The following is a 25,068-nucleotide window of genomic DNA, read 5'->3' as shown; positions in this document are numbered from 1 at the left end:
CCCAGGAAGGACCCAGCTGCGCCCTGACGTCACAGACGCGACAAGATGGCGCAGAGCGGAGCGAGTGGCGGCCGCGGGATCCTGGCGGCGCTGCGCCGGCTCGTCCCGTCACCCGAGGCCCTGGCTCCGCGGCCGCCCCGCCACTTGGTCCGGGGACTGAAGACCTGCACGGCGGCGGGTCAGAGGGGAGGGAGAGGAGTCATGGAGTCTCACAGCGTGGAAACAGCCCTTTGGCCCAACCTGCCCACGCCGTCCAACATGTCCCAGCTAATGCTGCTGCCTACACGTCCCACCTGCCCGCCTTTGGCCCATATTCCTCCAAACCTGTCCCATCCATGTACCTGTCTAACTTTTTTAAACATCGCGATAGTCCCTGCCTCAACTACCTCATCTGGCAGCTTGCTCCATACACCCACCAGTCTTTGTGTGAAAAAGTTACCCCTCAGGTTCCTATTAAATCTTTCCTCTCTCACCTTAAACCTATGTCCTCTGCCAGGCTCTTGAATCGCCAACAATGGGCAAGAGACTGCATCTACCAATCGATCCCTCTCATGATTTTATACACCTCTATAAGATCTCACTTCCTCCTGGGCTCCAAGGAATAAAGTCCCAGCCTACTCGTCCTCTCCCTATAGCTCAGGCCTTCGAGTCTTGGCAACATCCTCATAAATCTTCTCTGTACCCTTTCCGGCTTAACAACACCTTTCCTATAACATGGTGCCCATGAAGGGAGGGGGGAGGGGGAGATGGGTGACAGTCGGTCCACTGGAGGAACAGCGGGTTGGGCAGCGTCTGGGGGTGGAGGGAGGGTCAGGTTTGGGATCGGGAAGCTGCACCCGAGTGAGCTCGAAAGTTTGCTTGTCAGACAGGAGCAGAAGCCGACTGTCCGGGTGGCCTTACCGGGAACCGTGTGGCTGCTCGCCACGGCCTGGGCTGGGTGAGGGATCCACAAGAGAAGCAGTTCCTGAGGCAATGGGGAGGAGAACTGGCTGACGTTTATGTCCGTTTACTGACGCCTGGTTGCTGGGCATCTTTGCAGGGAGGACGTTGCAGTGCCCACCTTTGGCGGGTGCCCACCGGCAGTGTGTCGCTGTCCCCGGCTCGCTCACCTGGCATCCATACAGCACGCAGTCGGCTCAGAGTCCGGAGGAAGAATCTTTGCACAACATTATCACCGACTCGGAGAAACTGGAAGGTGGGTCGGGCAGACGTGGGTGACTGAGTCTGTGATGTGGATGATGTGTGGCACAGCCTGGCAGTCTAGTCGGTGCCACACTGAACCCACTGTCCCAGTTCTCTCCCTGGGAACATGCGGGTCTCCCTGGTAATGATCTGCTCTGACATTACTGTCGTATCTGCTTCCCCTCACCCACTTGGGTAGTTCCAGTCCCCACCCGCTGTGCAGAGAGAGGCTCAGACACCAGGTGCCTGCCACAACCCTGGGTTTGGGTGATTCTGCTTCCCATCTCTGCCCTTCTGTCCATTCCTAATGACTCCCTCTGACCTTGGGAAAATTATTTACAGCATTGAGTCAGCCCTTTAGTACATCGAGCAGTACAGCATTGGAACAGGCCCTTCGGCCCAGCCTGCCCATAATGACCATGATCCAATCTGACTTGTGTCTGCACGTGAGCCATATCCCTCCATTCCCTGGATATCCACCTGCCTACCTAAAAGCCTCAAACAACACCATCATACCTGCCTCGCCCACTACCCCTGGCAGCACATTCCAGGCACACACCACTCTGTAAAAAAAAGAATTGATTTTTATTTCCATTTTCCAAGACCGACACCAGGGCCCAATCTCTGATGTGACAAAACAACCTGCAGTCTTGTAATCTGCTCATGCTTTCCACATCTTGTATGTCCAGTGCGATCATCCGTCCTGTTCCCTTGGGAGGTACCGGTCAGACCTGCTCTGTCCCCTGTAGGGCAGCCCCCTGCACCGGGCATGGAGCCACTGATCTCTAGCGCCACCCCTTCCGTGGTTTGCCCTCTTGTAGATACAGAGGCCAGGGTAACACAGAGCTGCAGTGTGGGCTCGTCAAAGCCCTGTACAGCTTCCTTGCTCTTGCACATAACCCCCCCCCCCTCCTAGCCACAGCATTGATCCCTTCACACACCACCGTTTCTTACCGTTAAAACAAAACATTTTCTCTTTGTCCCTTACACCCGTGAATACTCTTCTTTTCCTGCACTACACTCCGTCAGCTGCCTCTGTCTCTGCTCACATCATGCAGCACACTCTGTTACCATAGTTCACCTCTCCATCTGTTTTTGCCACTCTTTGTACTCCCCTCACCAGCTCAGTTTCCTGTTAATTTTCTTTGACAAGAGACAAGAGAGGTGTACCACTCTGTTTTAACAAGACCCACGTGGTTTTCAGCAGTTCCTAATTCTCCCCTCTGCAGCGGTACTCCCTCTGCAGAATGGAATGGCCCTGGCTCTTTATACCTTCCGTCTGACAATCTTGTTGGTTTGTGAACTCTTCTCTCACTGCTTGTCCTTTCATAGGATGTTTATCGAAGCATGAATTTCAGGCCGAGACCAAGCAGCTTCTGGATATAGTGGCGCGTTCCCTGTACTCTGAGAAAGAGGTGAGCATTGCCCACCTCCCCTCCCCGAGCTCTGCCGCTCCACTGCCTTGCTGCCGATCGCGGGCGCTGCCTCTGCCTGAATGAGTCTTTATCCGGTTGCTGACTGCAGGTGTTCATTCGGGAGCTGATCTCCAACGGGAGCGACGCCCTGGAGAAGCTGCGGCACCGGCTGGTGAGCAGTGGGAACCCCCAGGGGCCGCTAGAAATCCACCTCCAGACCGACGTGGACAAGAGGACCTTAACTGTGCAGGTTAGCATCTTAGCCCGAGAAGCAGGCCCTTCGGCCCACCCAGGCTATGCCAGCTGCCAGCCACCTATTTACACTCATCCTGTGTTAGTCCCGTTCTGAAACCAGAGCACAGGGGAAACCCGCTTGGTTATGGAGATTCATAATCATTCAGCAGGGAAACAGGTCCTTCAGCCTAACTCGTCCATGTGGACCAAGACGCCCCATTTAACCGGAAGTGACGTGAGAGGACGCTGGCGTTGTTTGTTCGCCGCTTCTCACCACTTCTCTGTTTGTATTAATTTTGCTGTTTTTGGAAAGATTTTCTCTGTTTGCATTAATCCTTCTGCTTGGACTAATCCTTCTGCTTGACCCTCCTGGCATCATCTGCCCAGCTCTTCCACTGCTGCCTCCGCACCCCTGGACTTCTCACTCCTGTCTGTGCTCCTGTCTTTGCTGGCTTGGACTGCTCTCCTGTGGGTTACCTGGACAGCTAGCTAGCTCCCTGCTAGCCACCGCTGCAGTCATCGAGCTGCAGGTTACTCGCTAGTTGCTAACGCTAACAGCTGCCCGGCTGCCTCCTCTGCCTGCACGTCCTCAGCTCCCTATTAACCCTCAGGCTGCTCAGCTTCCTCGGTCCTCCTCATAGGCCATGCTCTGGATCAGCCTGTTGTGCCTGACGTTTTGGTCTGCTAGCCCGCGGTAGCCGGCTAACTTCTCCGGGCTCTGTGCTCCTTCGCTCCTGCCTGGCATGGCGCTGAGGTACCTCGCCGCGAGGCTGCTCCAGCTCAACAACCACTCCACTCCGCCATGCATCTCTGCCATCATCAACCACGGACTTCTACGCCGACCCTGATACATCCACAGAGGCTCCGGTCGCAAGTTTGCTTACTCCCAGACCGGTCACTCCATCCCTACACTCTGGTCAGCTGAGCGGACTTCCACTCGTCGATTACGTCATCACAATAACGCACACGAGCGCGCCCCCTGTCTGCAAGCCCTGGCTAAATCACCCGTGTCCATCCACACCATACAAAGCAATATGAAGCTCACTCTGTTCAATATCCGGTCCCTCAACAATAAAAGCCACATTCTGAATTACTTCATCCTGGAAAATAAACTGGACTTCCTCTGTCTGACTGAAACCTGGCAACAACCTCTGGATTACCTCCCACTCAACCTCACTACACCCAACGGATACTCCTACATCAATAAACCACGCTCGGAGGGCCGAGGTGGTGGGATTGCCGTAATTCACCGACAGGACTTCAAGATCAGCCTCATCTCCATCTCATCTGCTCCTTCATTTGAACACCTGGCTTTCAAACTCTCTGGTCACACACAATTAGTCATGGCAGTTGTCTACCGCCCTCCCAAACCACACCCATCATTCCTTTCTGACTTCTCCGACTTTCTGACCCAGTTCTGTTCTCTCTCCCCCTCAATCCTCCTCCTCGGTGATTTCAACATCCATATGGACTCCACTGACTCCACAATAACCGCTGACTTCACTGAAATACTCAACTGCTTTAACCTCACTCAACACGTCAATTTTCCCACCCATAACCGTGGGCACATTCTGGACCTTGTCTGCTCCACTGGACTAAATCTACATCACCTCTCTGGCTCTGACCCCACCCTCTCTGATCACTTAGCCATCACCATGTCCGTCAACATTCCCACCCCAGCTCCAAGGCAAAAACGCAAAATCAACTTCCGTAAGCTGAACTCTGTTTCACCTACCTCGCTCTCATCCTCCCTCTCTGAAATAATGTCCGCCTCTCCCTTCGTTGACCTCCACAGCCCCTCTGACCTCACTGACTACTACAACCACACTCTCTCCTCCTGCCTCGACCAGCTTGCACCTATAAAAACCAAAACAGTTTCCTTCACCCACTCTGCTCCCTGGTTTACCCCCGAATTCCGCATGATGAAAACTCATGCCGCCAACTTGAAAGACTCCGCAACAAAACAGGTCTCACAATTCACTCCCAAGCCTACAAAGACCACCTGCAGCACTACAAAGATGCCCTCTCCTGCGCCCACTCCACCTACTACTCTCAAATAATTCACTCTGGCTCCGGAAACCCAAAAGCACTCTTCTCTACAATAAACAAACTCCTCAGCCCCCTGGACACCATCTCCCAGTCATTCACAGTTGACAAATGCACCACTTTCCTTTCATTCTTCCAAAGCAAAATAGACAGCATCTACAGCACCTTAACCACCAACGCACCTGCTCCCCCTCAAACCACCTGCTCCCCCTTATCCTGTCAACCCCTGCCTCAGTTCTCCCCAGTCTCCACCACCGACCTCTCTGACCTCTTCACAGGAATAAAAACTGCCACCTGCTCTCTGGACCCCATCCCCTCCAGCTTTGTCAAGGCCTGCCTTCCTGCTCTCTCTCCACTTATCACTGCAACAATAAACTCCTCCCTGTCCACTGGCATCGTCCCGCCAGCCCTCAAAATCGCTGCTGTCACCCCCATTCTGAAAAAACCTGGTCTCAACCCTGACACCCCAAACAACTTCAGACCAATCTCCAACCTACCCTTTCTGTCCAAAGTTTTGGAACGTGCTGTAGCTTCTCAACTCAAATACCACCTCTCTACCAATAACCTGTATGAAACTTTCCAATCCGGATTCCGCTCCAACCACAGTACTGAAACTGCGCTCCTCAAAATCACAAACTACCTTTTCCTCTCCTCTGACGATGGCAACCTCAACATCCTCATCCTACTTGACCTCAGCGCCGCCTTTGACACCATAAATCACTCCATTCTCCTCACCCGACTTGAAACCTCCTTTAACATCACCGGCACAGCCCTATCCTGGATCAAATCTTACCTCTCTGACAGGCACCAGTTCATCTCCATTAACTGTAAATCCCCCACCGCTCCCCTCCCCCAAGGTGTCCCCCAAGGCTCAGTCCTTGGCCCCCTCCTCTTCATCCTCTACCTGTTCCCCCTTGGTCAATTAATCCGCCGTCATGGTCTCAACTTCCACTGCTTCGCCGATGATATCCAGCTCCTCATCTCCACCAAGTCAATCTCCACCACCACACACTCTACACTGACAAACTGCATCACTGAAATAAAATCTTGGCTTCAATCAAATTTCCTCAAACTCAACTGCAACAAATCTGAAATCATCATCATTGGTCCAAAAACGCTCACCAAATCCACCCAAAACTTCATCCGCAATATTGATGGTCTCCCAGTATCCACCTCCCCTCACATCCGGAATCTTGGAATCATCTTTGATCAAACCCTCTCCTTCGACAAACACATCAAACACATCACAAAGACAGCCTTCTTCCACCTCAAAAACATCGCCCGTCTCCGTCCATCCCTCTCCTCCACAGCTGCAGAAACCCTCATCCACGCCTTCATCACCTCCCGTCTGGACTACTGCAACAGCCTCCTCTATGGCTCACCCTCAAAAATCATCAGTAAACTTCAATACATTCAAAACTCCGCTGCCCGTCTACTCACCCACTCCCCGATCCGTGACCATATCACCCCCGTCCTTTACAAGCTCCACTGGCTCCCCATCCCCCAGAGAATCCAGTACAAAATCCTCCTCATGACCTACAAAGCCCTCCATAACCTGGCCCCATCCTACCTGACTGACCTCCTCCACAGGCACACTCCCACCTGCACCCTCCGCTCTGCTGCTGCCAACCTCCTGTCCCCCCCATCCGGACCAAACTCAGATCCTGGGGGGACAGGGCTTTCTCCATCGCTGCTCCCACCCTCTGGAACTCTCTACCCCAAACTGTCAGAGACTCCTCCTCACTCACCACATTCAAAACATCACTGAAGTCTCACCTGTTCAGCACTGCCTTCAACCACTGACCGTCACCTCACCTTCTGTCTCCTTTTTCTGTTCGTTTACTTATTTATCTATTTATTTTCTTCTCTATGTTCAAGTAATCCCTGTAAAGCGTCTTTGAGTGTTTGAAAAGCGCTATATAAATGTAATGCATTATTATTATTATTATTATTTAAGCTGGTCCCACTTACCTGTATCGCTCAAAACCTTTCCTATTCATGTACCTGTCCAAATGTCTATTGAACTTTGTAATTGTACCTTCCTCTACCACTTCCTCAGGCAGGTCGTTCCATATACTCACCACTGTCTGAGTGAAAAAGTTGCCTGGTTTTAGACTCCCCTACCCAAGGAAAAACACAACCGTGACAGTTCACCCTATCTGTGTCCCTTGTGATTTATGGTCAGCCTCCTTTACTCCAGGGAAAACTGATCTGGCCTCCCTATAACTCGCACCCATCGATCCCAGTAACATCCTTGTGAATCTTTCCCGCATCATATCTAGCTCAATTACATCTTTCCTACAGCAGGGTGACCAGAACTGCACACAGTACTCCAGGTGCGATCTCACCAACGTCTTGTACAGCTGTAATATGATGCTCCAACGGCTTGTCGAGCTGTGTCACTGCTTCCCGGATCTCCGAATGTTGGCAGCTGTAAATCCTGGTGGTGGGGGGCAGGGTAACCCGTCCTGTGGAAATTGGGGGTGTCTGTAGAAACCCCATGGTGATTAGCTGCCCTTGCGCCGCCAGTCTGCATGGGTGCCCCGTCCCCGTCTGCCCCCCCCCCTCCATCCCCTACCCCGTCCCCCATCCTCTCCACACCTGTTCCCTGCCCCCCTCTGTTCCCTGCCTTCTCCCCCTCTCCCCTCCACCCTGCCTTACAGGCTAAAGCTCACCATTTGTTGTAACTAAGGTAAAGGAACCCATTGGAGGTGATGACCATAATAATATGTTAAAATTCAACCTGCAGTTTGAGAGAGAGAAGATGAAATTGGATGTGTCGGTATTAAATGTTGAGCAACTTGGAGGCCAAGTCATTGGGTATTTTGTAATGCAGAGATTGACAGGTTCTTGATTAGTAAGCGTGTCAAGGGTTATGAGGAGGGCAGGAGAAAGGGTTGAGAGGGGAAGATAGATCAGCCATGATTGAATGGCGGAGTAGACTTGATAGACGGACCAGCCTGATTCTGCACCTGTGACATGATTTGAGGCATTTAAGATGTTCAAAATATTTGGTTCTCAAGATGTAGAGTAGTGCCCTGAGGAGGCGGCCCTGGTGAGGCTGCCTGACTGTGGTTGCTCTGTGCTGATTCCAGCTGCTGCTTTGAACGTTGCCGGTAACCTATTTCCCCTCTCCCACCCCATCCTTCCTGCAGGACACGGGCTCGGGGATGACCAGGGAAGAGCTCGTTCAGAATCTGGGAACGATTGCACATTCGGGATCAAAGGTAGGATGGCCCCAGAGGGTCAACTTTTCTTGTTACAAGTAGCAAATCAATCCCCGAGTAAAACACACAGTGCTGGAGGAACTCAGCGAGCCAGACAGCATCTGTGGAGGGAACAGTCAGGCAAAGTTTGGGATTGGGACTCTTTAGACCCAAAACATCGCCTGTCCATTCCCCATTCCCTCCACAGGTGTTGCCTGGCCTGCTGCATTCCTGCAGTACTTTGTGTTTTGCTCAACATTCAGCACCTGCAGATCCTTGTGGCTCCAAGTCAACCGCAGCCTGCTCTGCCTTCTCGGGTGGTCAATGCGTTTCCACAGACCCAGTCATCCCGGTCAGATGCGTCTGGATGAATCTTATTTACAGTTCAGTCCTGGGATGTCTCTTTAATTCAACACACAAAATGCCGGTACCACTCAGCGGGTCAGGCAACCCCCGTGGAGAGAAAAGGAGTTAAAATTCATGTCCCCTTCATGACATTTCAATTGAATGTTTGATTATGTATTATCAGTGTGTACTGTGTTTACAGGCCTATTATGCTACTGCAAGTAAGAATCTCATTGTTCTGTTGGACTTCACTTTAGACTTTAGAGATACAGCGCTGAAACAGGTCCTTCGACCCATCGAGTCCACGCTGACCAGCAATCATCCCGACACAAGCACTAGGGACAATTTACAATTTTTACTGAATCCAATTCAGTCACAAACCTGTATGTCTTTGGGATGTGGGAGGAAACCAGAGCACCTGGAGAAAACCCATGCGGTCACAGGGAGAATGTACAAACTTGGTACAGGCAACACGCGTAGTCAGGATCCTGGGTATCTGGCGCTGTGAGGTAGCAACTCTACCGGTGCTACCCTGTTGGTACTCTGGATGATCAGAGAACTCGGGCAGACAGCCAGCAGAGGGGAGGTCAGAGCAGCCTCTGGCAGTGCAGTTCCAGACCCCTGCATTAGTGGCTGTGTCCCCTCCCCCGGCATGCATCATGTGTGGTCATTGCCAGGGGGTCATTACCGGGGCACAGGGGCGTTGATGAGCTTGGACTGACCTCTCCTCTCTGCTTGCGGCAGGCGTTCCTGCAGTCGCTGCAGAGCCAGGCCGAGGCCGGCTCCAGCATCATCGGGCAGTTTGGCGTCGGCTTCTACTGCGCCTTCATGGTGGCCGACAGAGTGGAGGTGTACAGCCAGGCCGCCGAGCCTGGCAGCCCCGCACACTGCTGGGTGTCTGACGGGTGAGAGACTACATCACATGCTGAGGGGAGGGGGGTGGGGTGTGAGAGACCACCCATCACCGGGCTGGGTGGCACAGGGCTCTGGGGGAGGGGGTGAGCAATCGCACGGTGCCTGGCAGGTGGGGCATCGAGAGAGAGAGAGGGGGGGGAAGAGGTGACCACAAAGGGGTCGGGCCTCGATGAGTCTCCAAACTGTCGCCCTGTGAAAGACCAAGTGGGGTGGTGGGTTCCGCTGCGTGCTGGGTGAGAGTGACAGCCCTCGATGGGGAGATACAGCACGGGAACAGACCCTCTGACCCTGACTCCATGCCCACCATCAACCAGACTCCCCCAGAGAGAATCCTGGTCCTTTTCATCTTCCCCACATCCAACACTGGACCGATGTACGGCAGCACCATTTCCCCACCCACCAGCGATCACTGTTCACACCAGTTCTATATTATCCCACTCTCACGTCCACTCCCGACACACTCCTGGCAATTTACAGAAGCCAATTAACCTGAAAACCTGCACGCCTTTGGAATGTGGAGGGAAACCGGAACGCACCCAGAGGAAACCTATATGGTCACAGGGAGAACATGCAAACTCCACAGAGACAGAACCCAAGCTGAATCCAGGACTCTTGTGCTGCACATTGTGCTGTCCACTGCGGATGTTTCGTAGTACGAGCAGTGACCGGTGCCCGGGTGGGGGGTTTGTTAGAGAGGGTGGGGTGTGTGTCGGTGGGGCTGGGAGATCAGGAATGGGCTGAGGGAACATGGAAGGGAGGGGAGGTGGGTCAGAAGGGAGTGGGGAGTCGCAGAGGAGGCGGAGTCATGGAGGGGAGGGGGGGTCGCTGTGCAGAGGAGCGTGATGGAGGGGGAGGGGTGAGAAGAGTGAGGACGGGGTGGTGGAGGGGGGGTGGGCGGTGCTGCCACATCGCTGACCCTGGACTTCTCTGCTTCCAGTTCGGGCATGTTCGAGGTGGCTGAAGCGTTGGGCGTGACGCAGGGGACCAAGATGATCATCCACCTGAAGGAAGATTGCAAGGAGTTTGCCAACGAAGACCGGGTCAAGGGTAAGAGGCTGAAGGTGCCCGAGGTGTGAGACATCAGGCGTGTTGACCCGTGGGGGGCGGGTGACCCTCTTCCTGCTCTGCTCCACTCTCCTGCACTCCTGTCATGGGTCTAGGTTTGTTATTGTCACATCTACCGAGTGAAGAGCTTTGTCTTGCATGCCAATTAGATCAGACAATACTATACATAAATACTATGCAGTCCTGCAGAAGGTACAGAAGCTTGAAAGTGCCCACCATCAGACTCGGGAACAGCTTCTACCCCTCTGTTATCAGGCTTCTGTCTGATTCACCTCTACCCCATTGAGGACATTGGACTTTGTCTCTGGGACTGATGCACTACAATGCTGAGAACTATATTCTGCACTCTGTATCTTCCCCTTTGCTCTACCTTTTGTACTTGAGTTCGACTTGATTGTATTCATGTATAATATTATCTGTTCTGATTGGTATAGCATGCAAAACAAAGCCTCTCTGTCCTTGGTACACGTGACAATAATAAAACTGAACCTTTCCGTGAAGCTCGGTACTGGAGCTTGGCCAGAGATTTCTGCTGAATTTGAACGTGGCCTGGGGCCCAGAGCTGGATGTGTCTGGGGTTTGTGACTGCATCACTGGCCAACATCGGCGCATCCCAAGAGCTGGGCATATGTGCGTGTGGGGTGGGGTGGGGTGGGATTGTACTGTGGGAGGGTGTGGAGCTGCTGTGTGAGGGGGATCGCTGAGCTGTGCGAGGGGGATCGCTGAGCTGTGCAGTCTGTGGATGATGCAACAATGTCACAGCTGCTCAGTAGGTTCACAGTTTATAAGTTAGAGTTAACACTGAGCCGTTTACAGGACTGTGGCCTGGGTTAGAGCTGGTAGTCTAACTACCCTGTAACTGGGAGTCTGTGACTGTTCTAACGCTGCTCGGTTCATTTTTCAGAGGTGGTGACCAAGTACAGTAATTTTGTCAGCTTTCCCATCTACCTCAATGGCCGTCGCCTGAACACGCTGCAGGTGGGTGTTGGGGCCACGCACAGACGGGACCCTCCCGGCACAGATCCCCCCTCCATCCCGGAACAGATTACCCCCCCCGGCACAGATTTCCCCCCCTCTCTCCCGGCGCAGATCCCCCCTCCCGGCACAGATCCCCTCCCCACCCCCGCCCCGGCAAAGATCCCCGCTCCCGGCACAGATCCCCACCCCCGCCCCGGCAAAGATCCCCCCTCCTGGCACAGACCCCCCTCTCCCGGCACAGATCCCCCCCTCCCAGCACAGACCCCCTCCTCCCGGCACAGATTCCACAGATTCCCCCCTCTCCCGGCACAGACCTCCCCCCTCCCAGCACAGACCCCCGGCACAAATCCCCACCCTCCCGGCACAGATCCCCTCCGCCCCCGCCCCGGCACAGATCCCCCTGGCACAGATCCCCTCCCGGCACAGATCCCTCCCCCTCCTCCCGGCACAGATTCCTCCTCCCATCCGGCACAGATCCCCCTATTTCCCGGCACGGCTTCCTGCCGCTGTTGCCAGGTTCAAAAATCGCCCTGCCCGTGTACCCTCTGGCACACCCTCCCCCCCCCCCCCCCCCCGCACGGTTCCCTTGCTGCCAAGCTTGCACAGCCGGCCTGACTCACGCCTTGTGCCTGCGCTCTAGGCCCTCTGGATGATGGACCCCAAGGAGATCAGCGAATGGCAGCACGAGGAGTTCTACCGCTACGTGGCCAAGGCGTATGACAAGCCTCGCTACGTGCTGCACTACCGCACTGATGCTCCGCTCAGCATACGCAGTGTCTTCTACGTGCCCGACACGGTGGGTGGCAGCGGGCCCGGCCCAGGGGTGGGGGAGGGGTCGGGTATGGTGCTGGGTGGCCGAGCAAGGGGGCTGCTCACTGCTGCACCCACGTAACCAGCACGCACTGGCACACCGTCCCGTAACCAGGGCAGCTGTGCGTACTGGGCATGGTGAGAGAGCTCCCCCTGTGGGGGTCGGTGGGGGAGGGGGTGGGGGCCAGAATAGTCATCCAGCACAAATGCAGGCTACTCGGCCCACAGTCTCCATGCTGACCAAGTTGGCTTTCAATGCTGCAATGACACCTTATTGTCACGTACCTAGACACGGTGAAAGTCTTGGCATACGATTCAGTAAAATCATTCTATACATCAAACTACATTCATAAATAAATACAAAGGTGCAACAATTGTAAGGTCCGAATAGTAGACTTCATGGAGGCAGTGTAATAGTAGACTTCATGGAGGTAGTGCAATAGTAGACCACTTCATGGAGGCAGTGCAATAGTAGACCACTTCATGGAGGCAGTGCAATAGTAGACTTCACTACATGGAGGCAGTGCAATAGTAGACCACTTCATGGAGGCAGTGCAATAGTAGACTTCACTACATGGAGGCAGTGCAATAGTAGACCACTTCATGGAGGCAGTGCAATAGTAGACTTCACTACATGGAGGCAGTGCAATAGTAGACCACTTCATGGAGGCAGTGCAATAGTAGACCTCTTCATGGAGGCAGTGCAATAGTAGACCTCTTCATGGAGGCAGTACATAAAGAAGCTGTCTCTCTCTCCGTGCAGAAGCCGAGCATGTTTGATGTGAGCAGGGAGATGGGCTCGAGTGTTGCTCTGTACAGCCGCAAGGTGCTGATCCAGACCAGGGCCAGCGACATCCTGCCCAAGTGGCTGCGCTTCCTCCGTGGTAAGTCTGGGGCCGCGGGCGTCTCTCTGCATCCCACCCCATCCGATGCACCAGACATCGTTTAGTTTATTATCACGTGTACCAAGGTACAGTGAAAAACTTTTGTTGTGTGTTAACCGTCAGTGACAAGACTACACGAGTACAATGGAGGCGTCCACAGTGTGCAGACACAGGATCAGAGGTTCCCTGCCCAATGCTGCATCCTCTCCACTGCTCCCGCTGCGTTTCCTAAGCCTGTGAACTAGCGGCAGGCTCTTTAGCCCCTCCTGCTGCTTTCCCAGTGAGGATGGCTGTGGCTGCTGTCCTGTAACCTCAGTCAATGTCCCCATTGACCTTTCATCTGCATATTCATCCAGAACCCACCCTCGTAGAGTCATAGTCATAAAGTGATACAGTGTGGAAACAGGCCCAACTTGCCCACACTGGCTAACATGTCCCATCTACACTAGTCCCGCCTGCCCGCGCTTGGACCATATCCCTCCAAACCTGTCCTCTCCATGTACCTGTTTCTTAAACGTTGGGACAGTCCCAGCCTCAACTACCTCATCTGGCAGCTTGTTCCATGCACCCACCACCCTTTGTGTGAAAAAGTTACCCCTCAGATTCCTATTAAATCTTTTCACCTTCACCTTGAACATGTCCTCTGGTCCTCAATTCCCCTACTCTGGGCAAGAGACTGTGCATCTACCCGATCCATTCCTCTCATGATTTTGTACACCTCTATAAGATCACCCCTCATCTCCTGCACTCCAAGGAATAAAGACCCAGCCTACTCAACCTCTCCCTATGGCTCACACCCTCTAGTCCTGGCAAAATCCTCTCTGGTAAATCTTCTCTGAACTCTTTCAAGCTTGACAATATCTTTCCTATAACGTGGCCAAAACTGAACACCATATTCTAAATGCGGTCTCACCAACGTCTTATGCAACTGCAACTTGACCTCCCAACTTCTATATACTCTGACTGATGAAGGCCAATGTGCCAAAAGCCTTTTTGACCATCTTATCTACCTGCTACTCGACCTTCAAGGAAACATGCACCTGCACTCCTAGATCCCTCTGCTCTACAACACTCCCCAGAAACCTACCATTCACTGTGTAGGTCCTGCCTGAAAGATATTCACAGACCCTGTCCTTTGTGTTACCTGCTGCAGAGAGAGGTGCAGCGGGTAGGGCCGCTGCCTCTCACTGCTAGAGACCCAGGTTCTATCCTGACTTGGGTGCTGTCTGTGTGGAGTTTGCATGTTCTCCCTGTTATCATATGGGTTTCCTCCAGGTGCTCTGGTTTCCTAACACATCCCAAAGACGTGCGGGGTTATTGGTTAATTGGCCCTCTGTAAATTGTGTACAGATAGTGCTAATGTACAGGGTGATTGTTGGGCGGCGCGGACTCAGTGGGCTGAAGGGCCTGTTTCTCTGCTGTACCTTTTAAGTCTAAAAGCCTAAAGACCCTTCGGCCCAACTTGCCCATGCCGACCAAACTTCCCCTATCCACAATAGTCCCACCTGCCCACGTTTGGCCCATATCCCTCTAAACCTTGGATAGACACAAAAGGCTGGAGTAACTCAGTGGGACAGGCAGCGTCTCTGGAGAGAAGGAATGGGTGACGTTTTGGGTCAAGACTCTTCTTCAGACTGGTTTGGGATAAGGAAAATGAGAGATACAGACGGTGATGTGGAGAAATAAAGAACAATGAATGTAAGATATGCAAAAAGTAACGATGATAAAGGAAACAGGCCATTGTAAGCTGAAAATGAGCCATTTGTAGGGTGAAAATGAGCCATTTGTAGGGTGAAAATGAGACATTTGTAGGGTGAAAATGAGAAGCTAGTGTGACTTGGGTGGGGGAGGGATAGAGAGAGGGAATGCTGGGGCTATCTGAAGTAGATTTCTCTATCTGAGAAAATCAATATTCATACCACTGGGCTGTAAGCTGGCCAAGGGAAATTTGAGATGCTGTTCCTCCAATTTGCATTTAGCCTCACTCTGATAATGGAGGAGACTGAAGACATTCCCTCTAAACCTTACCTATCCATGTACCCATCCACGTGACATTGTGCTGCCTCGACGGCCAACTGTGGGGGAGGGGAGAGGTTTGCCGGGCTGCCCTCACGTCTGCCTGTCTGTCCCCGGCAGGTGTGGTGGACAGTGAGGACATCCCCCTCAATCTCAGCAGGGAGCTACTGCAGGAGAGCGCACTCATCAGGTAAGGGGGGGGGGGGCCGGGAGAAGGGGGGGTGGGCGGGAGAAGGGGGGGTGGGCCGGCCTGGGGTTCACTGTCCCGATGCTGTCCCGAGACTTCCCCTTCCCCTCCCCCCACACCCCCCCCAACGTGGCTGGGTGGGGCCTGTCCTCGGTGATCCCGAACCCCACCCTTCGATGTTTCCTGTGCCCCTCGGTGGTCTCTGATTTCCTCGCGGCACCCCCACCAGCGTGGTGGCCCCAGGGTACTACTAATCCTCTCTGCCCCAGGCGGCCAGGCTCCCAGCGCAGTGCTCTCCCCCTCCCACACTGCGCTCTCCCCCTCCCACACTGCGCTCTCCCCCTCCCACACGGCGCTCTCCCCCTCCCACACTGCGCTCTCCCCTTCCCACACTGCGCTCTCCCCCTCCCACACTGCGCTTTCCCCATCCCACACTGCGCTCTCCCCCATCCCACACTGCGCTTTCCCCATCCCACACTGCGCTCTCCCCATCCCACACTGTGCTCTCCCCCTCCCACACTGCGCTCTCCCCCTCCCACACTGCGCTCTCCCCCTCCCACACTGCGCTCTCCCCCATCCCACACGGTGCTCTCCCCATCCCACACAGTGCTCTCCCCCGTCCCCACACAGTGCTCTCCCCCTGTCCCCACACAGCGCTCTCCCCATCCCACACAGTGCTCTCCCCCCGTCCCCACACAGTGCTCTCCCCCTGTCCCCACACAGTGCTCTCCCCCTGTCCCCACACAGTGCTCTCCCCCTGTCCCCACACAGTGCTCTCCCCCTGTCCCCACACAGTGCTCTCCCCCTGTCCCCACACAGTGCTCTCGCCGTCCCCCAGCGCAGCGCTCTCCCCGTGCCGTCCCGGTGACTCACGACTGCGTTTCATGGCAGGAAGCTGCGGGAGGTGCTGCAGCAGCGGGTGATCAAATTCCTCCTGGATCAGGGCAAGAAGGATCCGGAAAAGTTCCTCAAGTTCTACGAGGATTATGGGCTCTTCATCCGCGAGGGCATCGTGACGGCCACAGACCAGCAAGTCAAGGTCTCTGTGTCTCCGTGTCACCCCGTCACCCCCACACCGAACCACTGCCATCCCCCCCACTAACAGTGCAACATAGAACACTGAAACAGGCCCTTCGGCCCACAATGTCTGTGCAGATATGATCCCAGGTTGATAACCTCCTCTACCAACACGTGATCCATATCCATCCATTCCCTGCATATTCATGTGCCTATCTAGAACACACTCTCGCATCTGCCTTCACCTCCATCCACGGCAGCCATCACTCTCCGTAAAAAAACCATGCCGCACACATCTCCTTTAAACTTTGCCCCTCTCACCTTAAAGTTATGCCCTCTCGTCTTTGACATTGCCACCCTAGGAAATGGATTCAGTAAATGTTTGTCGAAGCTCCCAGGGAATGTGTGGACAGCTGGTCTGTTTACGATGGGAGAGGTATCTCTATCCAACGCTCACGTACATAAGACTGGCACAGTGGTGCAGCGTGTAGACCTGCCGCCTCCTGACCTTGTGTGCTATCTGTGTGGAGTTTGCACGTTCTCCCTGTGAGCATGTGGGTGCTCCTGTTTCCTCCCACACCCCAAAGACATGCGGGTTTGTAGGTTAATTGGCCTCTGTAAATTGTCCTTAATGTGTACAGAGTCGGTGAGAAAGTGGGAGAACATAGAACGAGTGTGAATGGTGATCGATGGTCAGCAGGGACATGGTGGGCCGAAGGGCCTGTTTCCATGCGGCACCTTTACACCAAACAAGACATCTAGCGCGCTGTTCCCTAGATCTGGGCCCGGGCACCTCTTGTCACCCTGCGCACCAGCTCACTCAGCAGCAGTGCCGTTCCCAGCTGCAGGAGCGCCACTTTGGCACCAGCGCAGTGCCTGGCCTGGGTGCCGGGGCCTGTCCTGCCGCCGACGCTCCCCTCCAGCCCTGCACCGTCCCAGCTCTGGGCGAGCTGCCGCCTTTAACTGGCGCCCTATTCCTCCAGGAGGACATCGGGAAGCTGCTGCGGTTCGAGTCATCGGCCCTGCCGGCGGGAGAGGTGAGCGGCCTGGCAGAGTACGGCGAGAGGATGAAGGCTGGCAGCCGCAACATCTACTATCTGTGTGCCCCCACACGCCAACTGGCACTGCACTCGCCCTACTTCGAGGCCATGAAGCAGAAGGAGATGGAGGTGAGTGGGGGAGTGCGGGGGTGGGGTTAGAGCAAAGTGGGGGCTCGGGGGGATAGTGGGAGATTTAGGAGGGGAGCCCCCGCTGGGGCTGCAGCCCCTCCTCGTCGCCAGAGTCGGAGTGTTCCCTTGTCACGCGTACCTGAACGGAGCAGTAATATTCCTCCTTGAAACTGCAGTCAGCTCAATCCTGACCTCGGGTGCTGCCTGTGTGGTGTCTGCACATTCTCCCTATGACCTGTGATTGTAAAGCACCCCTTCCTGTGCCCGCTGCAGGTTCTCTTCTGCTACGACCAGTTTGATGAGCTGACTCTGCTGCACCTGCGGGAGTTTGACAAGAAGAAGCTGATCTCGGTGGAGACTGACATCGTGGTGGACCACTACAAGGAGGAGAAGTACGAGGACAGCAAGGCAGGTACGGCTCCCAGTGGCAGGTACAATGGTGGGTGTGGTGTGGGGCAGTGCAGTGTGGGGCAGTACAGTGGGTGCGGTGTGGGGCAGGTACAGTGGGTGTGGTGTGGGGCAGGTACTGTGGGTGCGGTGTGGGGCAGGTACTGTGGGTGTGGTGTGGGGCAGGTACTGTGGTGGGTGTGGTGTGGGGTAGTACTGTGGTGGGTGTGGTGTGGGGCAGTACAGTGGGTGTGGTGTGGGGCAGGTACTGTGGTGGGTGCGGTACTGTTGCGGGGCCAGGGCAAGGCAGCTACGGAGTGGGGTGGCTCAGGGCCGCAGTCCCTGAGGCCAGGCCCGGCCAGACTCTGGGTGTACCTCACTCACACTCCGTGTTCCTGAACTACTCTTGCTGCAGTGGGATCGGTGAAGATCATGAGCAAAACACAAAGTGCTGGAGGAACTCAGTGGGTCAGGCACCATCTGTGGAGGGAACAGTCAGACAATGTATCATTTGGGGCCCTTCTTCAGACCATACCCTCCACAGATGCTGCCTGACCCACTAGGTTCCTCCAGCACTTTGCTGAGGATTTCAGCACCTGCGGTTCCTCATGTCTCAGGTGAAGATTTCATGCCATAGCAGCGGCTGGCTGATCAGACGGGGGCCGGACAGCCAGGGTCTGCTAGAGGTTAGAAAAGTAAACAGTGAACTCACAATGCCTCAAAAGATCATTTTGAAACATTCAAAATTATACAGGTCATGACGATGGTGCAGTTTAAGTTGTGACCTCGTTGGGCGGCAGAACGGACTCCCAAAGGCCTTGTGGGCAGCTCCTGCTCCCTCTGTAATGGAACATGGAAAAGACAGTACAGGAGCAGGCCCTTCGGCCCATAATGTCTGTGCCGAACTTGATGCCAAGTTAAACTAATCTCCTCTACCTCCACATGATCCATATACCTCCATTCCCAGCATATCTATGTGCATATCTAACAGCTTTGTAAACACTGTTGAATTTGCCTCCACCACCACCCCTGACAGCACATTCCAGGTACTCACCACCCTTTGTGTGGAAAAACCTCTGCCACATCTCTTTTAAACTTTGCCCCTCTCACCTTAAACCTCTGCTCACATAAACAAAATGGCGGCACTGCCCTAGCAGCTGCCGCTCACCTGCGGTCCATTTGTCTTTGTGTTTTTGTTGGTTTGTTTGGTCTTAATTGTAGTTGTGATGTGGTGTTTTTGTGTTTGTTTACTATGTGTGTATGTGGGGGGGAGGGGGAAACTGTAACACTATAAATATGTGTCCCTTCAGAACGGAGACCCGACCTTTGTTTTCTGGGCCGTGTCTCCGTTCCTGCTGCGGCCTACCATCGGCCCAACTCCTGGAGCTGTCGGCCTCCAGGGCTCTGGTTCGCAGAGCCCGCGGATCGGACTTACCATCACCGGAGCCGGCCGTCTTCGGAGGCTGCGGGTGCGGCTGCGACTCGCCTTAGGTTCGGGCCGCGTGGATGCCTGACATCGGGAGCTCCGGCAGCGGCAGCGTGTTCGCCCACCCCGGATCGCGGGGCATGGGGCGCGGACATTTCACCGTCCGGCTCGGCCTAGGATGGCCGCGGGATATTTCTCTGCTGGGCGGGGGTTTCAATGTCGGGAGCCACGACCGCCCCGACGTGCAACAACAGCGGCAGCGACAGCGACAGCGTGTTCGCCCGCCCCGGATCGGACTTATCATCGGCGGAGCCGGCCGTCTTCGGAGGCTGCGGGAGCGGCTGCGACGCGACGCGCCTTGGGCTCGGCCCGCTGTGGACCGTCCGGTGCGGCCTGCAACCACAACAACCTGGCTGCGGGCGAGGCACAGCGGGAGAAGGGAAAGACATTGTGGCCTTCCATCACAGTGAGGAGAGAGAGGACTGGAGGAGACTCACTGTGATGGATGTTTCTTTGATGGATGTTTCTTTTTTGTGTGTTTTTTTGGGGTTGGGTGGTTTGAGTGCCTGTTTGATGTTTTTATTGTTGGACTGTGTTTTTGGGGGTTTTAGGGTGTGTGATTTGAATGCCTATTTAATGCTTCTATTGTTGGACTGTGTTTTGGGGGGTTTTTGGGGTTGGGTAATTTGGGTGCCTGTTTAGTGCTTTTATTGTTGGACTGTGGGTGATTGAATTAACATTTTGTTCAAGATGGCCGCGCCGTTGTGTTTGGCTGCCTGCCACTGTATGTTTCTTTTTTTCCTAGTCAGATGTGCAGCACTTTGGTCAACGTGGGTTGTTTTTAAATGTGCTATACAAATAAATTGACTTGACTTGACTTGACTTGTCTTTGACATTTCCACCCTGGGGAAAAGGGTCTGACAGTCTACTATGTCTAAGCCTCTCATAATGTTATACACTTCTCCTTCCAGCGACGGAGCGCCTGTCTGATGCCGAGGCGGAGGGGCTGGTGGCCTGGATGAGGAACGGTCTCGGAGAACGGGTGGCCAACATTAAGGTAACGGTCAGAGGCACGAGTCCCGACCTGTAGTGTCAATCACCCCTTCCCTTCAGATGCTGCTCGACCCACTGAGTGATCGTTGGTCCGGGGAATAAACCACCTTCCTCACTCAGCGGCCATTGAATAGTCTAGAATCACGCAGCATGGACAGACCATCCGGCCCATCGGGTCCATGCCAGCCATCCACTAATCCCATTTTCCTGCAATTTGTGACTTCTGTCACTGCAATTTGTTACACCGATCCCAATCACGCCACCTCTACCACCCCCCCCCCCCCATTCACTGCACTCTCCGTATTCGCCACATTCCCCATTACCTACACTCCCCCCATTTCCAACAACAGTGGAAACCACCCGTTCCCCCCCCCCACTGCCGCATTTCACGTTTTGTTGATAACTGCGCCTGGTGTGAGACTCCCCGCCCCCCCCCTCGGCCCAGCGCTCAGGGTCCAGATGCCCTGCTGTGCGTAGACGTTTGTGGCAACCGGTCCCAACGGTTCCCGTGTGGGTTTGTGGACCTCGATTAGATTCCTCACCCCCCCCCCATGTGTGTTTGCGATGAGGGGGTGGGAGGGTGTTAGCGCTGGGTGTCATCAGTCTGTATCTCCCCCCAACAGCTGACGCCGCGCTTGGACACACACCCGGCCATGGTGACGGTGCTGGAGATGGGCGCTGCCCGGCACTTCCTGCGCACACAGCAGCTGGCAGGCTCCACCGAGGAGCGGGCACAGGTCCTGCAGCCCACCCTGGAGATCAACAGCAGGTCAGCATCTGGGGAGGGGACTGGCTCTTGGGGGGGGGAGGTTCGGGCCGAAAGGGAGCAGACCACATGGACTAGGGATGGCGGTGGTTCGGTGATTCTGGCAGAGCTGCCCCTCACTGTGTGTCCTCTTCCAGCCACATCCTGATCAAGAAACTGAACGAACTGCGGGATGGCGATCCAGAGCTGGCCCGCTTGCTGCTTGACCAGGTGAGGTGTCCATCACCGGTAACCGTCCCCCCGGCACTGGGGCAGGGCTGCGATGGTTCCAGCTTGGAGCACCGAGGTCCTGCGCTCTTCAAATGGCAGGAGTGTAATCCAGATTCTGCAGGCAGAGGGGAGTAGTTTAACTGGGCTTCATCTTTGGCATGGACATTGTGGACCAAAGGGCCTGTTCCTGAGCTGTACTGTTCTATGCTGTGTGCACTGTGACTTGGACGACAACCTGGCAGCCTTGTTGCTCGTATTGCACTTAGACATTCTTTTGATTGCTGCCTGGATTCATTCCTGTATCCCCACACCATTGCTACAGAGTACGTGGCAATAAAGTGCCTTTGAGCTGGTGAAAGCAGCGGGTTTGTGGCAGGTTGGCTGGATGGCCTTACATCAGCGACACCAAGCACAGGCGCGGTGACCGTTTCACTGAACACGTGCTTGGACCACCATGGCCTGCTGGATCTCACGGTCCCCGCGGTGACACCCACCCCCTGTTGCTAACCGGTGTAACTCCCCTTCCCATTCCCACACTGGCTCTGCCCTGGGCCTCCTCCATTGCCAGAGTAAGGCCACACACAAACTGGAGGAACAACACCTCATATTTTGCTTGGGTAGCGAATATCCCAATGGTATGAACATTATATTCTCCAAGGTTAGGTAACCTCTAACTAACCCTCCTCCCCCCCCCCCTTTCTCCCCCACACATGCCTCTTCCCTCCCTTGTGCCTCATCTGGAATGCTACCCATTTCTCTCCCCCCACCCTTACCTTCCTTTTTCTGGCTTCACAATCTGCAACACCTCAAACCTGTCTTGCACCAACTGTTCTTATCTCTAGCCTTTGTTCCAACCATCTGCCTGTCAACCCCCCCCCCCCTTTATAATTAGTCTGAAGAAGGGCCCCGACCCAAAAAGTCTACCCATGTCCTCTAGAGATGCTGCCTGACGCTGAGTTACTCCAGCACTGAGTCTCTTCGGCCTTGCTGACCCAGAGCTGCAGACCATTGCAGCGCTGCCTCCCGCCACATGATGGCGGCAGTGAGCAGTCTGTGGGCGGGCGGGCTGCACTGCTGCCGCTGGCGGTGGCCGGTACTGCAGGGAGGGGCGGGCAGGTTTTGAGCCTGGGGAGAAGTGGTCGTCTTTCGTGTCTACCATCCATGTTTCAAATGTTACATCACCGTCATCGTCCGCCATGAAAGGGGGCAAGCTTCCGGCGACAATCAGTGGGACCCATCACTACAATAGATGATGGTGGTAGCAGAATTAGCTCAGGACACTTCCAGTTTCCAGCCCCGCGACGTGGACGCTTCTGCTATGGGGCCGGGAGAGGTGGTGGGCAGACTTCATTTCCCCTCCCTCTCTTCATTTACTGTCCATGCCTTTGTCTGCCTTTCTTCCCTCACTCACTTGCCCAGGTGCAGCAGAGAGTTTGCAGCCTGTGTGATTTCATTCTGAGGTCATTCGGCCCACTGTGTCCCTGCTGCCTCTTTGATGGATCTTAGACTCACTTCTCAACAGCATTGATGAACAGTGATCATGGGTCCAAAGGCTCCCTGAAAGGTTTAGAGGGATGTGGGCCAAACACAGGCAGGTGGGACTAGTGTAGATGTGGCTAGTGCCAAGACTGGACGGTTTGAGTTGTAAGGAGAGGTCGAATAGGCTGGGTCTGTTTTCCCTGGAGTGAAGGTAGTGTATGAAATTTTATACGGGGCAAAGCTAGGGTAGATAATCAGTCTTTTCCCCAGGTTGAGTCTAAAATTGGATGATAGAGATTTAAGGTGAGTGGGAAACAATTTAAAGAGGACTTGAGCAACTGTTTTTTACCACAGGCTGGTGGGTCTAGGAACGAGCTGACAGAGGGCGTGGTAGGGACTGGATAGGAATGGTTCAGAGGCATGTGGGCCAAACGCAGGCAAGTGGGGCTAGCATTGGTTGGTATTGTGATCAGCATGGATTAGTTGGACCGAATGGCCAGTTTCCCTGCTGCTCTGAATCGTCCCTGAGGGGCAGCGTGTGCCACCCCAGTGGGCACCAAGGGGTGAGGCTGCGTTTCGTGGCCGCGGTGGGCTCAGGTTCCGGAGAGTGCTGCGTTCGGTGAGGCTGGGTGTGAGCGGAGGCCCGCCGGGGACCTGCTGTGACCGACAGTCTGCTTCATTTCAGATCTACGACAACGCCATGATCGCCGCGGGGCTGAACGACGACCCTCGGCCCATGATCGGACGTTTGAACCAGCTGCTGAGCAGGGCCCTGGAGCGCATCCCAGCGACGTGCGGTGACACCCCATCAGTCAATGACACCCCATCAGTCAATGACCCCCAGTGACACCCACCCCCACTTCCCGCGGTAACACCCCATCCGTCAGTGACCCACGGTGACACCCAGTCCCTGTGGTGACACCCCATCCGTCAGTGACCCACGGTGACTCCCATTCCCCACTCCTCACAGTGACACCCCGTCAGTTAGTGACCTGCAATGTCACCCACCGCCAGTCCCCGCGGTGACACCCACCCCGTCTCTGCGCCACCCGACTCCAGCCCTGCGCCCAGACTGAAATTACACAAATGTTACACACTATGATATAATCTGTGAATAAAATCATTGCGAGTGGTGATGTCTCGGTCGCTCGGTCTGTGCTCGCCTCCCTATCCTGCGGTGTTTTGCCTATGAGGGGGAAGATTTAAAAGGGACTGGAGTGGCAGCTTTTCAACACAGAGGGAGGGGGGGGGGTGTCTATGGACGAGCTGCCAGGGACATGGTTGAGGCAGGTAATGTGACGCAGACAGCCACTGCCTCACAGCACCAGAAACCCAGGTTGGTTCCTGACCTCGTGTGCTGGCTTTATGGAGTTTGTACGTTCTCCCTGTGACTACATGGGTTTCATCTGGGTGCTCTAGTTTTCTCCCACATCCTAAAGACGTGCAGGTTTGTAGATTATTTGACCTTCTGTCAATTGCTCCATGTGTGCAGAGAGTGAATGAGAAAATAGGAAAACTGACCTGGTGTGAACTGGCAATCGATGGTCGGCGTGGACTGGGAAGGCCGAAGGTCCTGTATCTCTAAACGAAACTATGTTAATAACAACGGGCGGCACGGTGGCGCAGCGGTAGAGTTGCTGCCTTACAGCAAATGCAGTGCCGGAGACTCAGGTTCGATCCTGACTACGGGCACCGTCTGTACGGAGTTTGTACGTTCTCCCCGTGACCTGCATGGGTTTTCTCCGAGATCTTCGGTTTCCTCCCACACTCCAAAGATGTACAGGTATGTAGGTTAATTGACTGGGTAAAATGTTATTTAAATATTGTCCCCAGTGTGTGTGTAGGATAGTGTTAATGTGCGGGGATCGCTGGGCGGCGCGGACTCGGTGGGCCGAAGGGCCTGTTTCCGCGCTGTATCTCTAAATCTAAATACTTAAATGGCACTTGGACAGATACACGGATTGGAAAGAGTTCGAGGTATAATAAACTAATACAATGGGTAGATCTAAAATGCTGGAGTAACTCAACGGGACAGGCAGCATCTCTGGAGAGAAGGAATGGGTGACGTTTCGGGACTGGCTCAGGTAGACACCTTTGACTGAAAGACCTGTTTTTTACTCTGACTAATTTACAGGCTTTGTTTAGAGAATAGGGGAGTAGGTGAATTGAACATAGAACAGTACAGCACCAGAAAAGGCCCTTTGGCCCACAAGTTAAACTAATCTCCTCTGCCTGTATGTGACCCACACCCCTCCATTCTCTACATATCCATGTGCCT

The 25,068-nt window shown here is 54.5% G+C and overlaps 1 protein-coding gene across 1 annotated transcript; it reads left to right on the top strand.

Moving 5' to 3' along the window:
• trap1 (TNF receptor-associated protein 1) lies at positions 1–23,949 on the top strand. Its single transcript, XM_078417989.1, has 18 exons — positions 1–178; positions 1,040–1,195; positions 2,515–2,597; positions 2,707–2,847; positions 8,033–8,104; positions 9,173–9,333; positions 10,281–10,390; positions 11,313–11,386; positions 12,027–12,182; positions 12,960–13,080; positions 15,217–15,286; positions 16,175–16,322; positions 17,284–17,469; positions 17,743–17,881; positions 20,254–20,339; positions 20,959–21,104; positions 21,239–21,311; positions 23,476–23,949. Exons 1-18 carry the CDS (start codon positions 46–48, stop codon positions 23,635–23,637), a joined length of 2,217 nt encoding a protein of 738 aa, XP_078274115.1. The 5' UTR covers positions 1–45; the 3' UTR covers positions 23,638–23,949.
• Positions 23,950–25,068: the final 1,119 nt, after the last annotated feature.

Source organism: Rhinoraja longicauda, chromosome 21 (genome assembly GCF_053455715.1).
Source record: "Rhinoraja longicauda isolate Sanriku21f chromosome 21, sRhiLon1.1, whole genome shotgun sequence".
NCBI lineage: Eukaryota > Metazoa > Chordata > Chondrichthyes > Rajiformes > Arhynchobatidae > Rhinoraja > Rhinoraja longicauda.
This window is presented reverse-complemented; position numbering and strand designations above follow the sequence as displayed.

Excerpts from the sequence above, each read along its gene's own strand:
- trap1 (XM_078417989.1), top strand. The coding sequence starts at position 46 with ATGGCGCAGAGCGGAGCGAGTGGCGGCCGCGGGATCCTGGCGGCGCTG. Across the intron at positions 1,196-2,514 it reads CGACTCGGAGAAACTGGAAG|GATGTTTATCGAAGCATGAA; the intron begins GTGGGTCGGGCA and ends GTCCTTTCATAG. Across the intron at positions 16,323-17,283 it reads CCACAGACCAGCAAGTCAAG|GAGGACATCGGGAAGCTGCT; the intron begins GTCTCTGTGTCT and ends CTATTCCTCCAG.